Source organism: Oncorhynchus kisutch, linkage group LG19 (genome assembly GCF_002021735.2).
Source record: "Oncorhynchus kisutch isolate 150728-3 linkage group LG19, Okis_V2, whole genome shotgun sequence".
Taxonomy (NCBI): Eukaryota; Metazoa; Chordata; class Actinopteri; order Salmoniformes; family Salmonidae; genus Oncorhynchus; species Oncorhynchus kisutch.
In genome coordinates this window covers 32,824,767-32,842,383 of record NC_034192.2, presented here as the reverse complement: position 1 = coordinate 32,842,383, position 17,617 = coordinate 32,824,767, and the positions used below count along the sequence as shown (strand labels likewise).

The 17,617-nt window shown below is 46.6% G+C and overlaps 1 protein-coding gene across 1 annotated transcript in view; it reads left to right on the top strand.

The window, feature by feature from the left end:
* LOC109864694 (putative methyltransferase NSUN7) overlaps positions 1-17,617 on the top strand; it is a 49,841-nt gene that overhangs the window by 29,493 nt on the left and 2,731 nt on the right. The window contains exons 4-9 of the mRNA XM_031797243.1: positions 1,989-2,207; positions 3,145-3,376; positions 3,735-3,878; positions 8,202-8,303; positions 9,474-9,597; positions 10,083-10,203. Of these exons, the coding sequence (XP_031653103.1) occupies positions 1,989-2,207; positions 3,145-3,376; positions 3,735-3,878; positions 8,202-8,303; positions 9,474-9,597; positions 10,083-10,203 (942 nt within the window). The remainder of the gene's footprint in view (positions 1-1,988; positions 2,208-3,144; positions 3,377-3,734; positions 3,879-8,201; positions 8,304-9,473; positions 9,598-10,082; positions 10,204-17,617) is intronic.

Here is a 17,617-nt window from a genome sequence, read left to right as displayed (position 1 = left end):
ACACAGGGATAAATACACAGGTAACAGAGAGACAGGAAACACAGGGATAAATACACTGGTAACAGAGAGACAGGAAACACAGGGATAAATACACTGGTACAGAGAGACAGGAAACACAGGGATAAATACACTGGTACAGAGAGACAGGAAACACAGGGATAAATACACTGGTACAGAGAGACAGGAAACACAGGGATAAATACACTGGTACAGAGAGACAGGAAACACAGGGATAAATACACTGGTACAGAGAGACAGGAAACACAGGGATAAATGCACTGGTACAGAGAGACAGGAAACACAGGGATAAATACACTGGTACAGAGAGACAGGAAACACAGGTATAAATACACAGGTAACAGAGAGACAGGAAACACAGGGATAAATACACTGGTAACAGAGAGACAGGAAACACAGGGATAAATACACTGGTACAGAGAGACAGGAAACACAGGGATAAATACACAGGTAACAGAGAGACAGGAAACACAGGGATAAATACACTGGTAACAGAGAGACAGGAAACACAGGGTTAAATACACTGGTACAGAGAGACAGGAAACACAGGGATAAATACACAGGTAACAGAGAGACAGGAAACACAGGGATAAATACACTGGTAACAGAGAGACAGGAAACACAGGGATAAATACACTGGTACAGAGAGACAGGAAACACAGGGATAAATACACTGGTACAGAGAGACAGGAAACACCGGGATAAATACACTGGTACAGAGAGACAGGAAACACAGGGATAAATACACAGGTAACAGAGAGACAGGAAACACAGGGATAAATACACTGGTAACAGAGAGACAGGAAACACAGGGATAAATACACTGGTAACAGAGAGACAGGAAACACAGGGATAAATACACTGGTAACAGAGAGACAGGAAACACAGGGATAAATACACTGGTAACAGAGAGACAGGAAACACAGGGATAAATACACTGGTAACAGAGAGACAGGAAACACAGGGATAAATACACTGGTACAGAGAGACAGAAAACACAGGGATAAATACACTGGTAACAGAGAGACAGGAAACACAGGGATAAATACACTGGTACAGAGAGACAGGAAACACAGGGATAAATACACTGGTAACAGAGAGACAGGAAACACAGGGATAAATACACTGGGGAAAATAAGCGACACCTGGAGGGGGTGGAGACAATCTCAGGGACAGGTGAAACAGATCAGGGCGTGACGTGTGTGTGTGTGTGTGTGTGTCTGTGTGTGTGTGTATATGAGTGAGTGCATGTGTGCTAAGGTGTGGAGAATCAGAGCAGGTGCTCAGTCCAGTTCAAGTGTTCAGCAGTCTGATGGTTTGTAGATAGAAACGGTCTCTGAACCTGTTGGTATCAGACCTCATGTTCCGATACTGTCTCTCTGACGTTAAGGGAGAGAACAGCTTATGGCTGGGGTGCGTGGGATCCTTGATGATGCTGCATGCCTTCCTCAGGCACCTTTTCGACTAGATGTCCTGGATGGGTGAGAGCACGGTCCCAGTGATGTAATAGGCCGTCTTCACCACCTGCTGGGGAGCCTTGAGGTTGTGGACGGAGCAATTCCAGTACCAGGCTGTGATGCAACCGGTCAGGACGCTCTCGATGGTGCAGCGGTAGTATCTGGAGAGGACCCGGGTGGCATGCCGAATTACTTCAGCCGCCTTAGGAAGTAGAGACGCTGTTGCGCCCTCTTGACAAGAGTGGTGGTGGTGTTGGTTCATGTCAAGTCTTAGAGGGTGTGTGTGGGTGTATGTCTGTTGCTGCAGTCAGCCTGATTTAGTGGTGTGTAAATCCCCTTGTAGTGGACAGATCCAATCAGCAACAAGCCCTGAGACTCTAAGGTTACCAGTGGTATGTGTGTGTGTGTGTGTGCGTGCGTGCACACACAGGAAATTACATTTGACTACCAGAGGTGACATCCGCGGTAGAAGCTTTTTAAAGGGCCATAGAGGGATTTGACCTGCTATAATGACCTTCACATCCTGTCTCGTCTTCCCTCCCCCCCAGCCTTGAAGAGGTGTGCGGCGTCCTGAAGCGAGGGGGATTCTCTCAGGTGAATTCAGTCGGGCAGTTGGAAGGGCAGTCCTTCTGTCAGGACCCCCACTGTGTGGACGTGTTGGTGTTCCCCCCCCAGCTCAAAGCTGACCTGTACCGCACCAAGCTGCTCAGCGACAACAAGCTCATCATACAGGTACTGCTGCAAGACTGCCTGGGATATGGCACCTATTCCCTGTATAGTGCACTACATGTGACATAGGGTGCCATTTCAGACCCCAGGGCTTTGTTCTAAGCCAACAATTGAACAAAACAACGAAAGAAACATATGGCTCTATTGTACGTCAGCTTGCATCCATAAATCAAAGTCTACTTTTCGATGCAAATTCTTCCCCATCCATTGTGAATACGGAGTATCCAAAGCCCATTTTGTGCCAGTCTATGAAACCCTCCTCCTTGTTTCTGTGAGAGTATTCTAATGACTAATTCTATGGCTGCGGAGCTATAAGCTTGTCATTTTAATTTCTACTCCAATAAAGTCAAGCTGCTGCCTGCCACAGCTTCTCTGAGCGTCATGCCACACAAGCACAGTGAAATGTGATTACGAAGCCAAATTCAATTAAGCATTCAATACCACTTCTAAATTAATCACTTCCCCTCTCTCCTCGTCTTCCTCTCACTCCCCCTCTCCTCCCTTTCTCCGTGTCCTTGCTCTTGCCTTCCTCTCTTTCTTTTTTTCGTACAAAGACCGTGATATGGACACTAACTAAAGGAAGTCAAATTAGCTGGCTCTGTTATGCTATGTTCAGCACTGTCTCTAGAGGGTGGGGCTCTGCTGGTTGAAGGACATCTCCATTAATCTCTCTGTCTGCTTGCACACATTATATTCTCTCTCTCTCTCTCATCCTCTCTCTCTCTCATCCTCTCTCTCTCTCTCTCTCTCTCTCTCTCTCATCCTCTCTCTCATCCTTTCTCTCTCTCCTTTGTGGAAAAAGGCTGTAGTCAAGTCGTAACCCTACCTCTCTCTTTCCTTCTCTCCCTCCCCTTCTGCCCCCCTCCTGTCTCCCCCCTTCACTCTCTCCCTTCTATCTTTCCCTTCCCCCTCTACCCCCCTCTCACCCACACTTCTCTAGGATAAGTGGTGTAGCGTCGGTCCCTGTGTGGTGCGCTCTCTGTTGCTCCCAGACGGGGACGTCCTGATGGCTGGCTCCTCCTCCGGCCTTACCATGTCACACACCGCCTCCCTGGTCACCCACGGCAACGCCCATGGCAACAGCCAGTCAAAAGTGTTCGTCTGTGTTGGCGACCGCCCACCCGCCCAGAGGGAGGAGCTACAGGAGGTCCTTGCCAATATGGCCTGCAAGAGTACGTGGGATCCGTCTGTGTGTGTGTGTGTGTGTGTAAGTCAACTGTCGCTAGCTACTTTCCATTTAAGCGTGTACTGTTGGCACGATATGGTTGTGGTCCTCTGTAGCTCAGTGGGTAGAGCATGACGCTTAGAACGGTAGAATAGTTGGGCAGAGTTTTCTGGGACCACCCTTACGTAAAATGTGTGCACGCTTTAAGTAAGTCGCTTTGGATAAGAGACACGTCTGGTAAATAGGTATGTATTACTATTGTGGTTGTGTTCTTGGGAGAAATGTTACTGAGTCCCAGTGTGGGTTGGTTCATGCTACAGACCTACTGTATATGTGTGTCTGAGTGTTTGAGTTTGTCTGGTCAGACGTGAAGCTGATCCCTATGAGTTTCCTGTCTCTGGACCCATGTGACCTGAGACTCCAGCGGGTCCGGGTCATCCTGCTGACCCCCCAGTGCTCCGTGTCTGCAGTCAGCAACCCTGTTGAGTTCATACTGCAGGAGAACGGAGGTACTGCTTCGCATACCCCAACACACTACACCCCATATACCCTGTATATTACCACGTATATACCCTCCATATTACCAACCATCTACCATCCATATTACCACCCCTATACCCTCCATATTACCACCGCTATACCCTCCATATTACCACCACTGTACCCTACATATTACACCCCTATACCCTCCATATTACCACCTATATACCCTCCATATTACACCCCTATACCCTCCATATTACCACCTTTATACCCTCCATATTACCATCTACAGTGAGGGAAAATAGTACTTGATCCCCTGCTGATTTTGTACGTTTTCCCATTGACAAAGAAATGATCGGTCTATAATTTTAATGGTAGGTTTATTTGAACAGTGAGAGACAGAATAACAACAACAAAAATCTAGAAAAACACATGTTTTGCATTTTAATGAGGGAAATAAGTATTTGACCCCTCTGCAAAACATGACTTAGTACTTGGTGGCAAAACCCTTGTTGGCAATCACAGAGGTCAGACATTTCTTGTAGTTGGCCACCAGGTTTGCACACATCTCAGGAGGGATTTTGTCCCACTCCTCTTTGCATGTCTTCTCCAAGTCATGAAGGTTTCGAGGCTGACGTTTGGCAACTCAAACCTTCAGCTCCCTCCACAGGATTAAGGTCTGGAGACTGGCTAGGCCACTCCAGGACCTTAATATGCTTCTTCTTGAGCCACTCCTTTGTTGCCTTGGCCATGTGTTTTGGGTCATTGTCATGCGGGAATAACCATCCACAACCCATTTTCCATGCCCTGGCTGAGGGAAGGAGGTTCTCACCCAAGATTTGACAGTCCATCGTCCCTTTGATGCGGTGAAGTTGTCCTGTCCCCTTAGCAGAAAAACACCCCCAAAGCATAATGTTTCCACCTCCATGTTTGACGGTGGGGATGGTGTTCTTGGGGTCATAGGCAGCATTCCTCCTCCTCCAAACACGGCGAGTTGAGTTGATGCCAAAGAGCTCCATTTTGGTCTCATCTGACCACAACACTTTCACCCAGTTGTCCTCTGAATCATTCAGATGTTCATTGGCAAACTTCAGACGGGCATGTATATGTGCTTTCTTGAGCAGGTGGACCTTGCGGGCGCTGCAGGATTTCAGTCCTTCACAGCGTAGTGTGTTACCAATTGTTTTCTTGGTGACTATGGTCCCAGCTGCCTTGAGATCATAGACAAGATCCTCCCGTGTAGTTCTGGGCTGATTCCTCACCGTTCTCATGATCATAGACCTTAGTGCCTTAGTGCTGCTTTTGATACCATCGATCACCACATTCTTTTGGAGAGATTGGAAACCCAAATTGGTCTACACGGACAAGTTCTGGCCTGGTTTAGATCTGATCTGTCGGAAAGATATCAGTTTGTCTCTGTAAATGGTTTGTCCTCTGACAAATCAACTGTAAATTTCGGTGTTCCTCAAGGTTCCGTTTTAGGACCACTATTGTTTTCACTATATATTTTACCTCTTGGGGATTTTACTCGAAAACATAATGTTAACTTTCACTGCTATGCGGATGACACACAGCTGTACATTTCAATGAAACATGGTGAAGCCCCAAAATTGCCCTTGCTAGAAGCATGTGTTTCAGACATAAGGAAGTGGATGGCTGCAAACGTTCTACTTTTAAACTCGGACAAAACAGAGATGCTTGTTCTAGGTCCCAAGAAACAAAGAGATCTTCTGTTGAATTTGACAATTCATCTTAATGGTTGTACAGTCATCTCAAATAAAACTGTGAAGGACCTCGGCGTTACTCTGGACCCTGATCTCTCTTTTGAAGAACATATCAAGACCATTTCAAGGACAGCTTTTTTCCATCTACGTAACATTGCAAAAATCTGAAGCTTTCTGTCCAAAAATGACGCAGAAAAATTAATCCATGCTTTTGTCACTTCTAGGTTAGACTACTGCAATGCTCTACTTTCCGGCTATCCGGATAAAGCACTAAATAAACTTCAGTTAGTGCTAAATACGGCTGCTAGAATCCTGACTAGAACCAAAAAAATGGATCATATTACTCCAGTGCTAGCCTCCCTACACTGGCTTCCTGTCAAAGCAAGGGCTGATTTCAAGGTTTTACTGCTAACCTACAAAGCATTACATGGGCTTGCTCCTACCTATCTCTCTGATTTGGTCCTGCCGTACATACCTACACGTACGCTACGGTCACAAGACGTAGGCCTCCTAATTGTTCCTAGAATTTCTAAGCAAACAGCTGGAGGCAGGGCTTTCTCCTATAGAGCTCCATTTTTATGGAACGGTCTGCCTACCCATGTCAGAGACGCAAACTCGGTCTCAACCTTTAAGTCTTTACTGAAGACTCATCTCTTCAGTGGGTCATATGATTGAGTGTAGTCTGGCCCAGGAGTGGGAAGGTGAACGGAAAGGCTCTGGAGCAACGAACCGCCCTTGCTGTCTCTGCCTGGCCGGTTCCCCTCTTTCCACTGGGATTCTTTGCCTCTAACCCTATTACAGGGGCTGAGTCACTGGCTTACTGGGGCTCTCTCATGCCGTCCCTGGAAGGGGTGCGTCACCTGAGTGGGTTGATTCACTGATGTGGTCATCCTGTCTGGGTTGGCGCCCCCCCTTGGGTTGTGCCATGGCGGAGATCTTTGTGGGCTATACTCGGCCCTGTCTCAGGATGGTAAGTTGGTGGTTGAAGATATCCCTCTAGTGGTGTGGGGGCTGTGCTTTGGCAAAGTGGGTGGGGTTATATCCTTCCTGTTTGGCCCTGTCCGGGGGTGTCCTCGGATGGGTCCACAGTGTCTCCTGACCCCTCCTGTCTCAGCCTCCAGTATTTATGCTGCAGTAGTTTATGTGTCGGGGGGCTAGGGTCAGTTTGTTATATCTGGAGTACTTCTCCTGTCCTATTCGGTGTCCTGTGTGAATCTAAGTGTGCATTCTCTAATTCTCTCCTTCTCTCTTTCTTTCTCTCTCTCGGAGGACCTGAGCCCTAGGACCATGCCCCAGGATTACCTGACATGATGACTCCTTGCTGTCCCCAGTCCACCTGGCCGTGCTGCTGCTCCAGTTTCAACTGTTCTGCCTTCTTATTATTCGAACATGCTGGTCATTTATGAACATTTGAACATCTTGGCCATGTTCTGTTATAATCTCCACCCGGCACAGCCAGAAGAGGACTGGCCACCCCACATATGCTCTCTCTAATTCTCTATTTTTTTCTCTCTCTCGGAGGACCTGAGCCCTAGGACCATGCCCCAGGACTACCTGACATGATGACTCCTTGCTGTCCCCAGTCCATCTGACCGTGCTGCTGCTCCAGTTTCAACTGTTCTGCCTTATTATTATACGACCATGCTGGTCATTTATGAACATTTGAACATCCTGGCCATGTTCTGTTATAATCTCCACCCGGCACAGCCAGAAGAGGACTGGCCACCCCACATAGCCTGGTTCCTCTCTAGGTTTCTTCCTAGGTTTTGGCCTTTCTAGGGAGTTTTTCCTAGCCACCGTGCTTCTACACCTGCATTGCTTGCTGTTTGGGTTGGGTTTCTGTACAGCACTTTGAGATATCAGCTGATGTACGAAGGGCTATATAAATACATTTGATTTGATTTGATCATTGCAACTCCACGAGGTGAGATCTTGCATGGAGCCCCAGGCCGAGGGAGATTGACAGTTCTTTTGTGTTTCTTCCATTTGCGAATAATCGCACCAGCTGTTGTCACTTTCTCACCAAGCTGCTTGGCGATGGTCTTGTAGCCCATTCCAGCCTTGTGTAGGTCTACAATCTTATCCCTGACATTCTTGGAGAGCTCTTTGGTCTTGGCCATGGTGGAGAGTTTGGAATCTGATTGATTGCTTCTGTGGACAGGTGTCTTTTATACAGGTAACAAGCTGAGGTTAGGAGCTCTCCCTTTAAGAGTGTGCCCCTAATCTCAGCTCGTTACCTGTATAAAAGACACCTGGGAGCCTGAAATCTTTCTGATTGAGAGGGGGTCAAATACTTATTTCCCTCATTAAAATGCAAAACATGCGTTTTTCTGTATTTTTTTGTTGTTATTCTGTCTCTCACTGTTCAAATAAACCTACCATTAAAATTATAGACGGATAATTTCTTTGTCAGTGGGCAAACGTACAAAATCAGCAGGGGATCAAATACTTTTTCCCCTCCCTGTATATACCCCTTATACCTCAAATCATACCCTCAACCCTGTTGAGTTCATAACTGTAGGAGAACGGAGGTACAGCTTACCCTTGAATTGGCTTCTGCTTAATCTAAAATCAACCCAAATTAGATTACAGATGAGCAGAAGTGTAAAGACATCTTGGTTTCAGACACAGACCTGCTCCAGGACCTGTCACAGGGTTCCATAGCCCAGACCAAGCTGGACACACTGGTGGCCCAGCAGAAGAGAGACATCATCCATGCCCTGAAGTGTGAGTGTGAGAACGTACAGAGAGAGAGAGAGAGAGACGGTGTTTACGTGTGTGTACACACACACACACACACACACACACACCCCCTCTCTCACAAATGATCTAATCTCATCTGCAATTATAGCTGAGTTCCCCTCTGAGAGGCTCTAAGTCTTAATTAGAAATGCTAGTGTTTCCTGGTCTGGTCAGCATGACTACTGTTAGCTCCAAAACAACGACTCAGTAACCTTCCCATGCTGTGCACTTTCCCTCATACAGACACAGGGCTGGTCTAAAGAGACAGGTTGAAGAAACACAGCAAACCCAACCAGTTATTCATGTCTTATTGTATGAACTCCGTGTGGGCTGGATCATGTTAATCTAGGGTGTGTGTGTGTGTGTGTGTGTGTGTGTGTGCGTGTGTGCGTGTGTGCGTGTGTGTGTGTGTGTGTGTGTGTGTGACGGAAACCCATCTTCTCTAATCACACGGTCATTGATCGGGCTCAAATGGTTTTGCCAGCAGCGGCAGATCCTCTCTAACGGGCCGTTAATGAATGGCAGATGGCTATCGACCCACCCGTTGGCACGGTGACTGGCGGTGCTGCATCTCTTTTGATGTTTACAAGTATTTTCTTATTGGATATTGTAACAGCACACATCTGTTGTGTTTATTACCATAGGTCAAATATTTGGTCTCATTAACTAAGTCTATTGTTCTCACTTAGCAGAAATCAGCTTGGGGGGGGGGGGGGGGGGGGGGGGGGGATCTAAGCATCCAAAGAAATGGTTGGCTGGAATCAGCAGCTGGTGCAAGGCAACAGGGGAATGAAATGAGAAATGCTTCATATACGTGAACTGTTTAAAGAAAAATAACATGTATACATGCTCTGCTTCAAAGCCCCTTAGTGAGGATTTGTGTGCAGTGGAATGTGAAAAACAATTGTCGGCTTAGCTGTCTTTGCCGTCATCCGCTGTGCTTCGTTGGAGATATATTCATTGATGTTCATTCGTGGTTGTGATTTGTGAGTGTGAACATGTTTCATTTGCATGTTGAATATGTTATTTTATGTGTGTGTGTTGATATGCCTTGTGGGGCTGTGTGCTAATACTGTAGGTGTGTGTTTATTTAACGTGAGTGTGTGTGTGTGTGTGTGTTTGCATGTGTCTGTGTGTTTGCACATTTGTGTCCAGTCCCCAAGGTGCAGGTGGTGGTGTACTCTACCTGCTCCTTGTACCCTGAGGAGAATGAAGAGGTGGTGAGGGGAGCTCTGGAACAGGCTGGGCCTACCGAGGGACCCAAACTACAAGCCTTCAGGTTAGTCTCTTTCTTTCTCTCTCTGTCTCTCTCTCTCTCTCTCTCTGTTTCTTTTTCGCTCTCTTCCTCCCCCTCTCAACCCCACTCCCCCCTTTCCCCCTTCTCTGTCTCTCTATCTCTCTCTGTCTCTCTCTCCCTCTCTATGGCTCACCTCCCTCTCAAACTTTAGCACCCCAGGTAGGACCTAAAGGCCTGCCATTAGAGATGAAATCATTATCAGCTCCAAAACAAAGAAACTCTTTCCTCGTTATCTCGTGGGTAGTTTTCCCTGTGTGGATATTGTTCTTGAAGATTATTTTACAACAGTTCTTCACAGCCCCAGGCTTAAACAGCTATACCTAAGACTATTGGTAGGGATTGTATTGACTTGTGGCCTGTGAATGATTTATTAACTCTGTCTGTGCATTTATTAACTCTGTGTGTGTGTGTGCGCATGTATCCTTCGCTGCATGCGTTGTGTGTGACTGTGCGTGCGTGTTGTCCAGGCCGAGCTCTTCCTTACCCACATCTCTGGGCCGAGCTGAGGAGAGAGCAGGGTGTCCGTTCTTCAGACTGGATCCTTCAGACGAAACTAACGGCTGTTTCCTAGCTGTACTCACCAGAGAGGTGAGAGAGACACGGAGAGAGAGAGAGAGAGAGAGAGACCCCTGTTGTGATACAGTACTTGTAATTCACCAACCTTTCAAGATCACTTTCGCAGTCAAAATGCAAGCCGAGATTTACTGCTTAGAACAAAAACAAATACAAAAACACGACTTAAAAAATGTACGCCTATGTAACATTAACCTAATACAAGCAGTTGTGTAGGAATGAGTTTAGTGCAGTAGGTCTAATACATTATCACAGCATATTGGCAATGCTTGGCCTGCCAGTACTGTTCTTCTCAGGCCATATTTTATTTTAAAAATTGATAACAAAATAGATCAGTTGTCGTATCACTTGCGAGGCACAGCTGAGAATAAATGTAAATTATTTGCTAATAATTAGCTTTTTTATTTGACTGGACTGATGGTACCTTCATCTGATGGACAGTCTCAGCAGGGGGAGGCAGAAAGCAGCAGAGGGTCTGCCTCTCACAGTTCTGCTCTCTCCTTTCCTCCGGTGAGACTGACCAGAGAGAGGGGACACCGTCACATTATTTCTGCCTCATGCACAAATTCATGTTGTTCCTATGACCAGAGAAAGTGAAATATTCCTCGATATTAAAATAAACACGACGAGCTGCCAATAATACAAACTCAGGCGTATTGATACACTTGGCTACTCATTCATTGCAGCTGAAGCACGAGTGGAAGTAGGGAGAAGTAAAAGTTAGGTTTTGTAAAAGTGCTGAATAAAAACAGTGTTGACAGTGCTGAATAAAAACAGTGCTGAATAAAAACGGTGTTGACAGTGCTGAATAAAAACTGTGTTGACAGTGCTGAATAAAAACAGTGTTGACAGTGCTGAATAAAAACAGTGTTGACAGTGATGAATAAAAACAGTGTTGACAGTGATGAATAAAAACAGTGCTGACAGTGCTGAATAAAAACAGTGTTGACAGTGCTGAATAAAAACAGTGTTGAATAAAAACAGTGCTGACAGTGCTGAATAAAAACAGTGTTGACAGTGCTGAATAAAAACAGTGCTGAATAAAAACAGTGTTGACAGTGCTGAATAAAAACAGTGTTGACAGTGCTGAATAAAAACAGTGTTGACAGTGATTAATAAAAACAGTGTTGACAGTGTTGAATAAAAACAGTGTTGACAGTGCTGAGTAAAAACAGTGCTGAATAAAAACAGTGTTGGCAGTGCTGAATAAAAACAGTGCTGACAGTGCTGAATAAAAACAGTGCTGACAGTGCTGAATAAAAACAGTGTTGACAGTGATGAATAAAAACAGTGTTGACAGTGCTGAGTAAAAACAGTGCTGAATAAAAACAGTGTTGACAGTGATGAATAAAAAATGTGTTGACAGTGCAGAATAAAAAATGTGTTGACAGTGCCGAATAAAAACAGTGTTGACAGTGGGGAATAAAAAAAGTGCTGAATAAAAACAGTGTTGACAGTGCTGAGTAAAAACAGTGCTGAATAAAAACAGTGTTGACAGTGCTGAATAAAAAATGTGTTGACAGTGCTGAATAAAAACAGTGTTGACAGTGCTGAATAAAAACAGTGCTGAATAAAAACAGTGTTGACAGTGAAGAATAAAAACTGTGTTGACAGTGCAGAATAAAAACTGTGTTGACAGTGAAGAATAAAAACAGTGTTGACAGTGCAGAATAAAAACAGTGTTGACAATGCAGAATTAAAACAGGGTTGACAGTGCTGAATAAAATCTCGCTCATAATAAACAGCAGCTCTTTGCTGTATTCTATGACAGTCTCTCCCTGGTCATGGCTGTAGGAATGATGATTTGAGCTATCCGATTGGCCAGGGCGGTAGGCACACTTGATGTAGCCACAGCTCTCCTGGTCCACCGGGTAGGCAGAGTTTGTTCCTTCAGACTACTTATATGACTCAAAATGGGCACAATTTGCCTACCTGGCACGCAGGACTTCTGAATCAAGTGCACCTACTGCCAACAGCCCAGAATGATTTTTTTTAAATTAGAAAGGATCACAAGGCTTTATCGAAATGTCTGGTAATCGACTTGGAATGCCTTGGCGATCGACCGGTTGGTGACCACTGAGCTAGACTATGTATTCCCCTCTGAGAAGACCCACTATCATCAGCAGTATGCTACATCAGCAGTATGACCAGTGTCCTCAGCCATCTGAGCCACTGGGAGAAATGTATTTAGCTCAGAACACATCCCCCTGCTCCTAGAATGCATTGAGTGGACCCTTCCGAGCCTCTATAGACACAGGGAAAGTCCAGCCTCAGTGCTGAACACTTCAGGGTTGATTTTTATCGCTACTGTCTGTATACGAGGCTATACGTGTTTTGGCTGCAGACTTGTTTGTTTATGAGTAACCTCCCCGGGGGTCTCGATGTACTCCTCCCCCCCCCCCCCCCCCCCTCCCGTGATGTACTGAGCCGTACACATCCTTCCACACATCCACTGACGGATCCCTGGCTCACGTCTGAGAGAGAGGAACTCCCCCGTCCTCCATATACATTCATCTGGCCACAGAAATAGCACCACACAGCTGAGAGAGAGAGAGAGACAGAGAGGGGGGGGGGGGGAAGAGAGAGCGAGGGGGGAGGAAGATGGAGAGAGAGACAGAGAAACATTGAGAGAGGTCTCTAAGAACGGATGCGACAATATGGAGGGAGGACATTTAGGGACCATTCAGACAGAGAAGAGTTGAGTTGAGAAAGGCAGCCTGCTTCATGTAAGAGAAATACACAGAAAAGAGAACGTGCTTGTCATCTCTTGTGAGTTTCTGAAGGAGTTTGGAGGTTTACAAAGTCTAGAACATTTTGGATGTTTTGACGGGTGGAAAGGAGGCTGAAGGGGAGAGGAGCGGAGATGAAGGAGAAGGGGGTGGAGAAGGAAGTGGAGAGGTGAGGTGAAGGGGAAGGGGGTGGAGAAGGAAGTGGTGAGGTGAGGTGAAGGGGAAGGGGTGGAGAAGGAAGTGGTGAGGTGAAGGGGAAGGGGGTGGAGAAGGAAGTGGAGAGGTGAGGTGAAGGGGAGAGGGTGTGAGGTGAAGGGGAGAGGAGGTGAGGTGAAGGGGAGAGGAGGTGAGGTGAAGGGGAGAGGGGGTGAGGTGAAGGGGAGAGGGGTGAGTTGAAGGGGAGAGGGGGTGAGGTGAAGGTGAGATGAAGGGGAGAGGAGGTGAGGTGAAGGGGAGAGGGGGTGAGGTGAAGGGGAGAGGGGTGAGTTGAAGGGGAGAGGGGGTGAGGTGAAGGTGAGATGAAGGGGAGAGGAGGTGAGGTGAAGGGGAGGTGAGGTGAAGGGGAGAGGAGGTGAAGGGGACAGGGGGTGGGGTGAAGGGGAGATGAGGTGAAGGGGAGAGTTAAGACAGTTTAAATGAGAGACAGGGAGTAAGCAGAAAGCTGACATCATGGCCTCTGTGTGCGTGACAGAGGGGAAGGCATAGCTGCAGTTGAGATCAGGTGAAACTGAGAGCAGAGAAGGTGACAGGTTCTAGGTCATACCTCTGAGAGAAGGAAGGAAAGAGGGGGAGCGAGAGGAGAGAGGGGGAGGATGGAGAGAACTGAAGGCTAGAAGAAGACTGAGTGTTTGGGGCACAGAAATAGGCAGCAGGACTTCTTTCCATCTACTACCTGAGATAGAGTGCGGAGCGAGGGAAGAGGTAGAAGGAGAGAAGAGAGTAAAAGAGACAGTGAGAAAGAGGAAGATCTGAAGGTGAAAAGATCAGCATTGAGGTCATGAAGACAGACATGTACAGCCTTGAAGGTAGAGCTGGAGAGGAGGAGGAGAGGAGAACGAAGGAAAGTATCAGAGGAAGCAGACAAGCCTGAGAAAAGGTGACCGGAACGAGAGGTTGAGAGGAGGAAGGAGGGAGATGAAAGAAGAGGGCTGCTATGGAGGAGAGAGACAGAGAGAGACATGGTACTGCCAGGAGGTTTTCATCCAGAGAACCCTATGGAAGAGAAAGTGTATGTTGATATCTGCTTACTTCAGTTCAATGCTGTCATCATTTTTGGGGGGAATTCAGCTCAATGCTGTCATATTTTCCCAGAGTATTATGGTGATTGACTTGGCTGTCTATGTTGATGTGGAAGAGTGGAGATGTCTTTCTCTCTCTGTTCTCTTCAGTCTCTCGTCTATTTTCTCTCTCTCCCTTTCCCTCAATGCTGTTCCTGTCTTCTTCTTTCACATCAATGTCAACTAAACTCTTTCTTTTTGTTTTACGGTCTCTCTCTCATGTAGTCTCTCATACAATGTCGATCTATCTCACACTAACCACTCTCACAGATTCCTTTCTCCCTGGTTCTCGCGTTTGCAGTTTCTCTCCATCCCACTCTCTCCTGCAGTTTCTCTCCTCTCTCCCTCTCTCTCTCTGTAGGTGGGTCTTAAGTGAGACTTCAGTCACCGCAGCTGAGCTGTGCTTTACTGGGCTTTAGATGCTAAGTGTGGTGCAGTGGAGAAATGATGATGGAGAAGCTACTTTCACAGAGCCACAGCCGCTGTACCGCTAGTCTAGCTTCCTGCCTGCCCACCTAGCTTGCTGCCTGCCCACCTAGCTTCCTGCCTGTCCACCTAGCTTCCTGCCTGCCCACCTAGCTTCCTGCCTGCCCACCTAGCTTCCTGCCTGTCCACCTAGCTTCCTGCCTGCCCACCTAGCTTCCTGCCTGCCCACCTAGCTTCCTGCCTGCCCACCTAGCTTCCTGCCTGTCCACCTAGCTTCCTGCCTGCCCACCTAGCTTCCTGCCTGTCCACCTAGCTTCCTGCCTGCCCACCTAGCTTCCTGCCTGTCCACCTAGCTTCCTGCCTGCCCACCTAGCTTCCTGCCTGCCCACCTAGCTTCTTGCCTGCCCACCTAGCTTCCTGCCTGCCCACCTAGCTTCCTGCCTGCCCACCTAGCTTCCTGCCTGCCCACCTAGCTTCCTGCCTGCCCACCTAGCTTCCTGCCTGTTCACCTAGCTTCCTGCCTGCCCACCTAGCTTGCTGCTTGGCTGCTTAAGGAGACGCGGTCGGCCAAACAGGCCCCTATAATCCAAATTCCCAAGCATGGCCACATTAAGGATATTTCTCCACATGACGAAACCTGCTCTACTCTACCGTTTACGACACACTGGGTTATCAAGCAATTTTCTCCCTCTCTCTTTCTCTCTCTCAGGGTGCGACAAGAGTTCTCTCTCTCTTTCCCTCCGTCCTTCACAGCGTCTGTTCATCCCCCCTGTCAGCCATCACATTTATACCTCCACAGACAGGGATGAAAAGATCATCAAATGGCTATAATAGCACCTCAAACGGGCTTCTTTCCACCCCTAATAAACTCAGCTAATCAAAAGTTATTGTGGCACTCTGAGAAGCGCCGTAAAAATAGCAATTAGATAAGTGTGGGAATGCAGTTTCACTGGGAGCGGGCGTCAGGTTGGACCCGGTGAAATCATTTTATGAGGTTTTCATACAAGAACAGCTAGGGACCATAAACTCGGTGTTGGGACTCAAATCAAATCAAATGTTGTTGGTCACATACGCGTGGCTAGCAGATGTTAATGCGAGTGTAGCGAAATGCTCGTGCTTCTAGTTCCAACATTGCAGTAATATCCAACAAGTAACCTAACAATTCCCCAACAACTACCTAATACACACAAATCTAAAGGGGTGAATGAGAATATGTACATGTAAGTATATGGATGAGCGATGGCCGAGCGCCATAGGCAAGGTGCAGTAGATGGTATAAAATACAGTATATACATGCGATATGAGTAATGTATGATATGTAAACATTATTAAAGTGGCATTATTTCAAGTGACTAGTGATCCATCACAGCGTTGACTGTGATGTGTCTGGACTCCTGCAGTGGGACTGTCCACATCACAGATTTGCAGCGCTCTTTAAATGTCCCCATATCGAGAGACGGTTAGAGTCGTGTCATACACAGGCAGAATTTAGAATCACGTGCGTGTTTGTCTTAGCTTGTAAGTAGGCAAGTAGAATTGCACAGTAGAGGTGGGAGTTTATATTTTTCCTGGTTATCAGAGGTGCGGCGAGAATGGCACAACTGGGACAAACAGTTTGTGGTACGGTGTATGTACTTGTTTAGGACCTACACCACCGTTCAAAAGTTTGGGGTCACTTAGAAATGTCCTTGTTTTTAAAATAACATCCAATTGATCAGAAATACAGTGTAGGCATTGTTAATGTTGTAAATGACTATTGTAGCTGGAAACGGCAGATTTTTTTATGGAATATCTACATAGGTGTACAGAGGCCCATTATCAGCAACCATCACTCCTGTGTTCCAATGGCACGTTGTGTTAGCTAATCCAAGTTTATCATTTTAAAAGGCTAATTGATCATCAGAAAACCCTTTTGCAATTATGTTAACACAACTGAAAACTGTTGTTCTGATTAAAGAAGCAATAAAACTGGCCTTCTTTAGACTAGTTGAGTATCTGGAGCACCAGCATTTGTGGGTTCGATTACAGGCTCAAAATGTCCAGAAACAAAGTAAAAACTAGTCAGTCTATTCTTGTTCTGAGAAATGATGACTATTCCATGCGAGAAATTGCCAAGAAACTGAAAATATCGTTCAACGCTGTGTACTACTCCCTTCACAGAACAGCACAAACTGTCCCTAACCAGAATAGAAAGAGGAGTGGGAGGCCCCGGTGCACAACTGAGCAAGAGGACAAGTACATTAGAGTGTCTAGTTTGAGAAACAAACGCCTCACAAGTCCTCAACTGGCAGCTTCATTAAATAGTACCCGCAAAACACCAGTCTCAACGTCAACAGCGAAGAGGCGACTCCGGGATGCTGGCCTTCTAGGCAGAGTTCCTCTGTCCAGTGTCTGTGTTCTTTTGCCCATCTTAATCATTTCTTTTTATTGGCCAGTCTGAGATATGGCTTTTTCTTTGCAACTCTGCCTAGAAGGCCAGCATCCCAGAGTAGCCTCTTCACTGTTGAGGTTGAGACTGGTGTTTTGTGCTTTTTTTTCAAAAACAAGGCCATTTCTAAGTGACACCAAACTTTTGAATGGTAGAGTATGTTGTGTATGGTGGTGTTTGTGGTTTGTTGCTGCACACAAGTTTAACAGTGTGCCCAGGTAGAGAGGATGATTTAAGAGGCTTGAACAGAAGTGAGGGGGGATGGGGTGGATGTGAGATTTAAAGGGATGAGGAGGGAGAGAAGAGAAGGAGAGGGGAGAGGGAGGTAAAGGAGGAGAGGGGGAGGGAGAGAATCTGTTGAATAATTCAGCGCCCCCTGTCTGTGTGAGTTAGCATCAACACAGTCTGTGCAACCCCAAAAGACCCTCCCGTACACATCTGCAAAACAACTCAAATGTACACACACACACACACACACACACAAACACTCAAATACACCACACACCCTTCCTTTCTCTCAGTAAGTGTGAATTATTCAGTTGGTGGGGAGAGGAGAGCTGTGTGGGTAG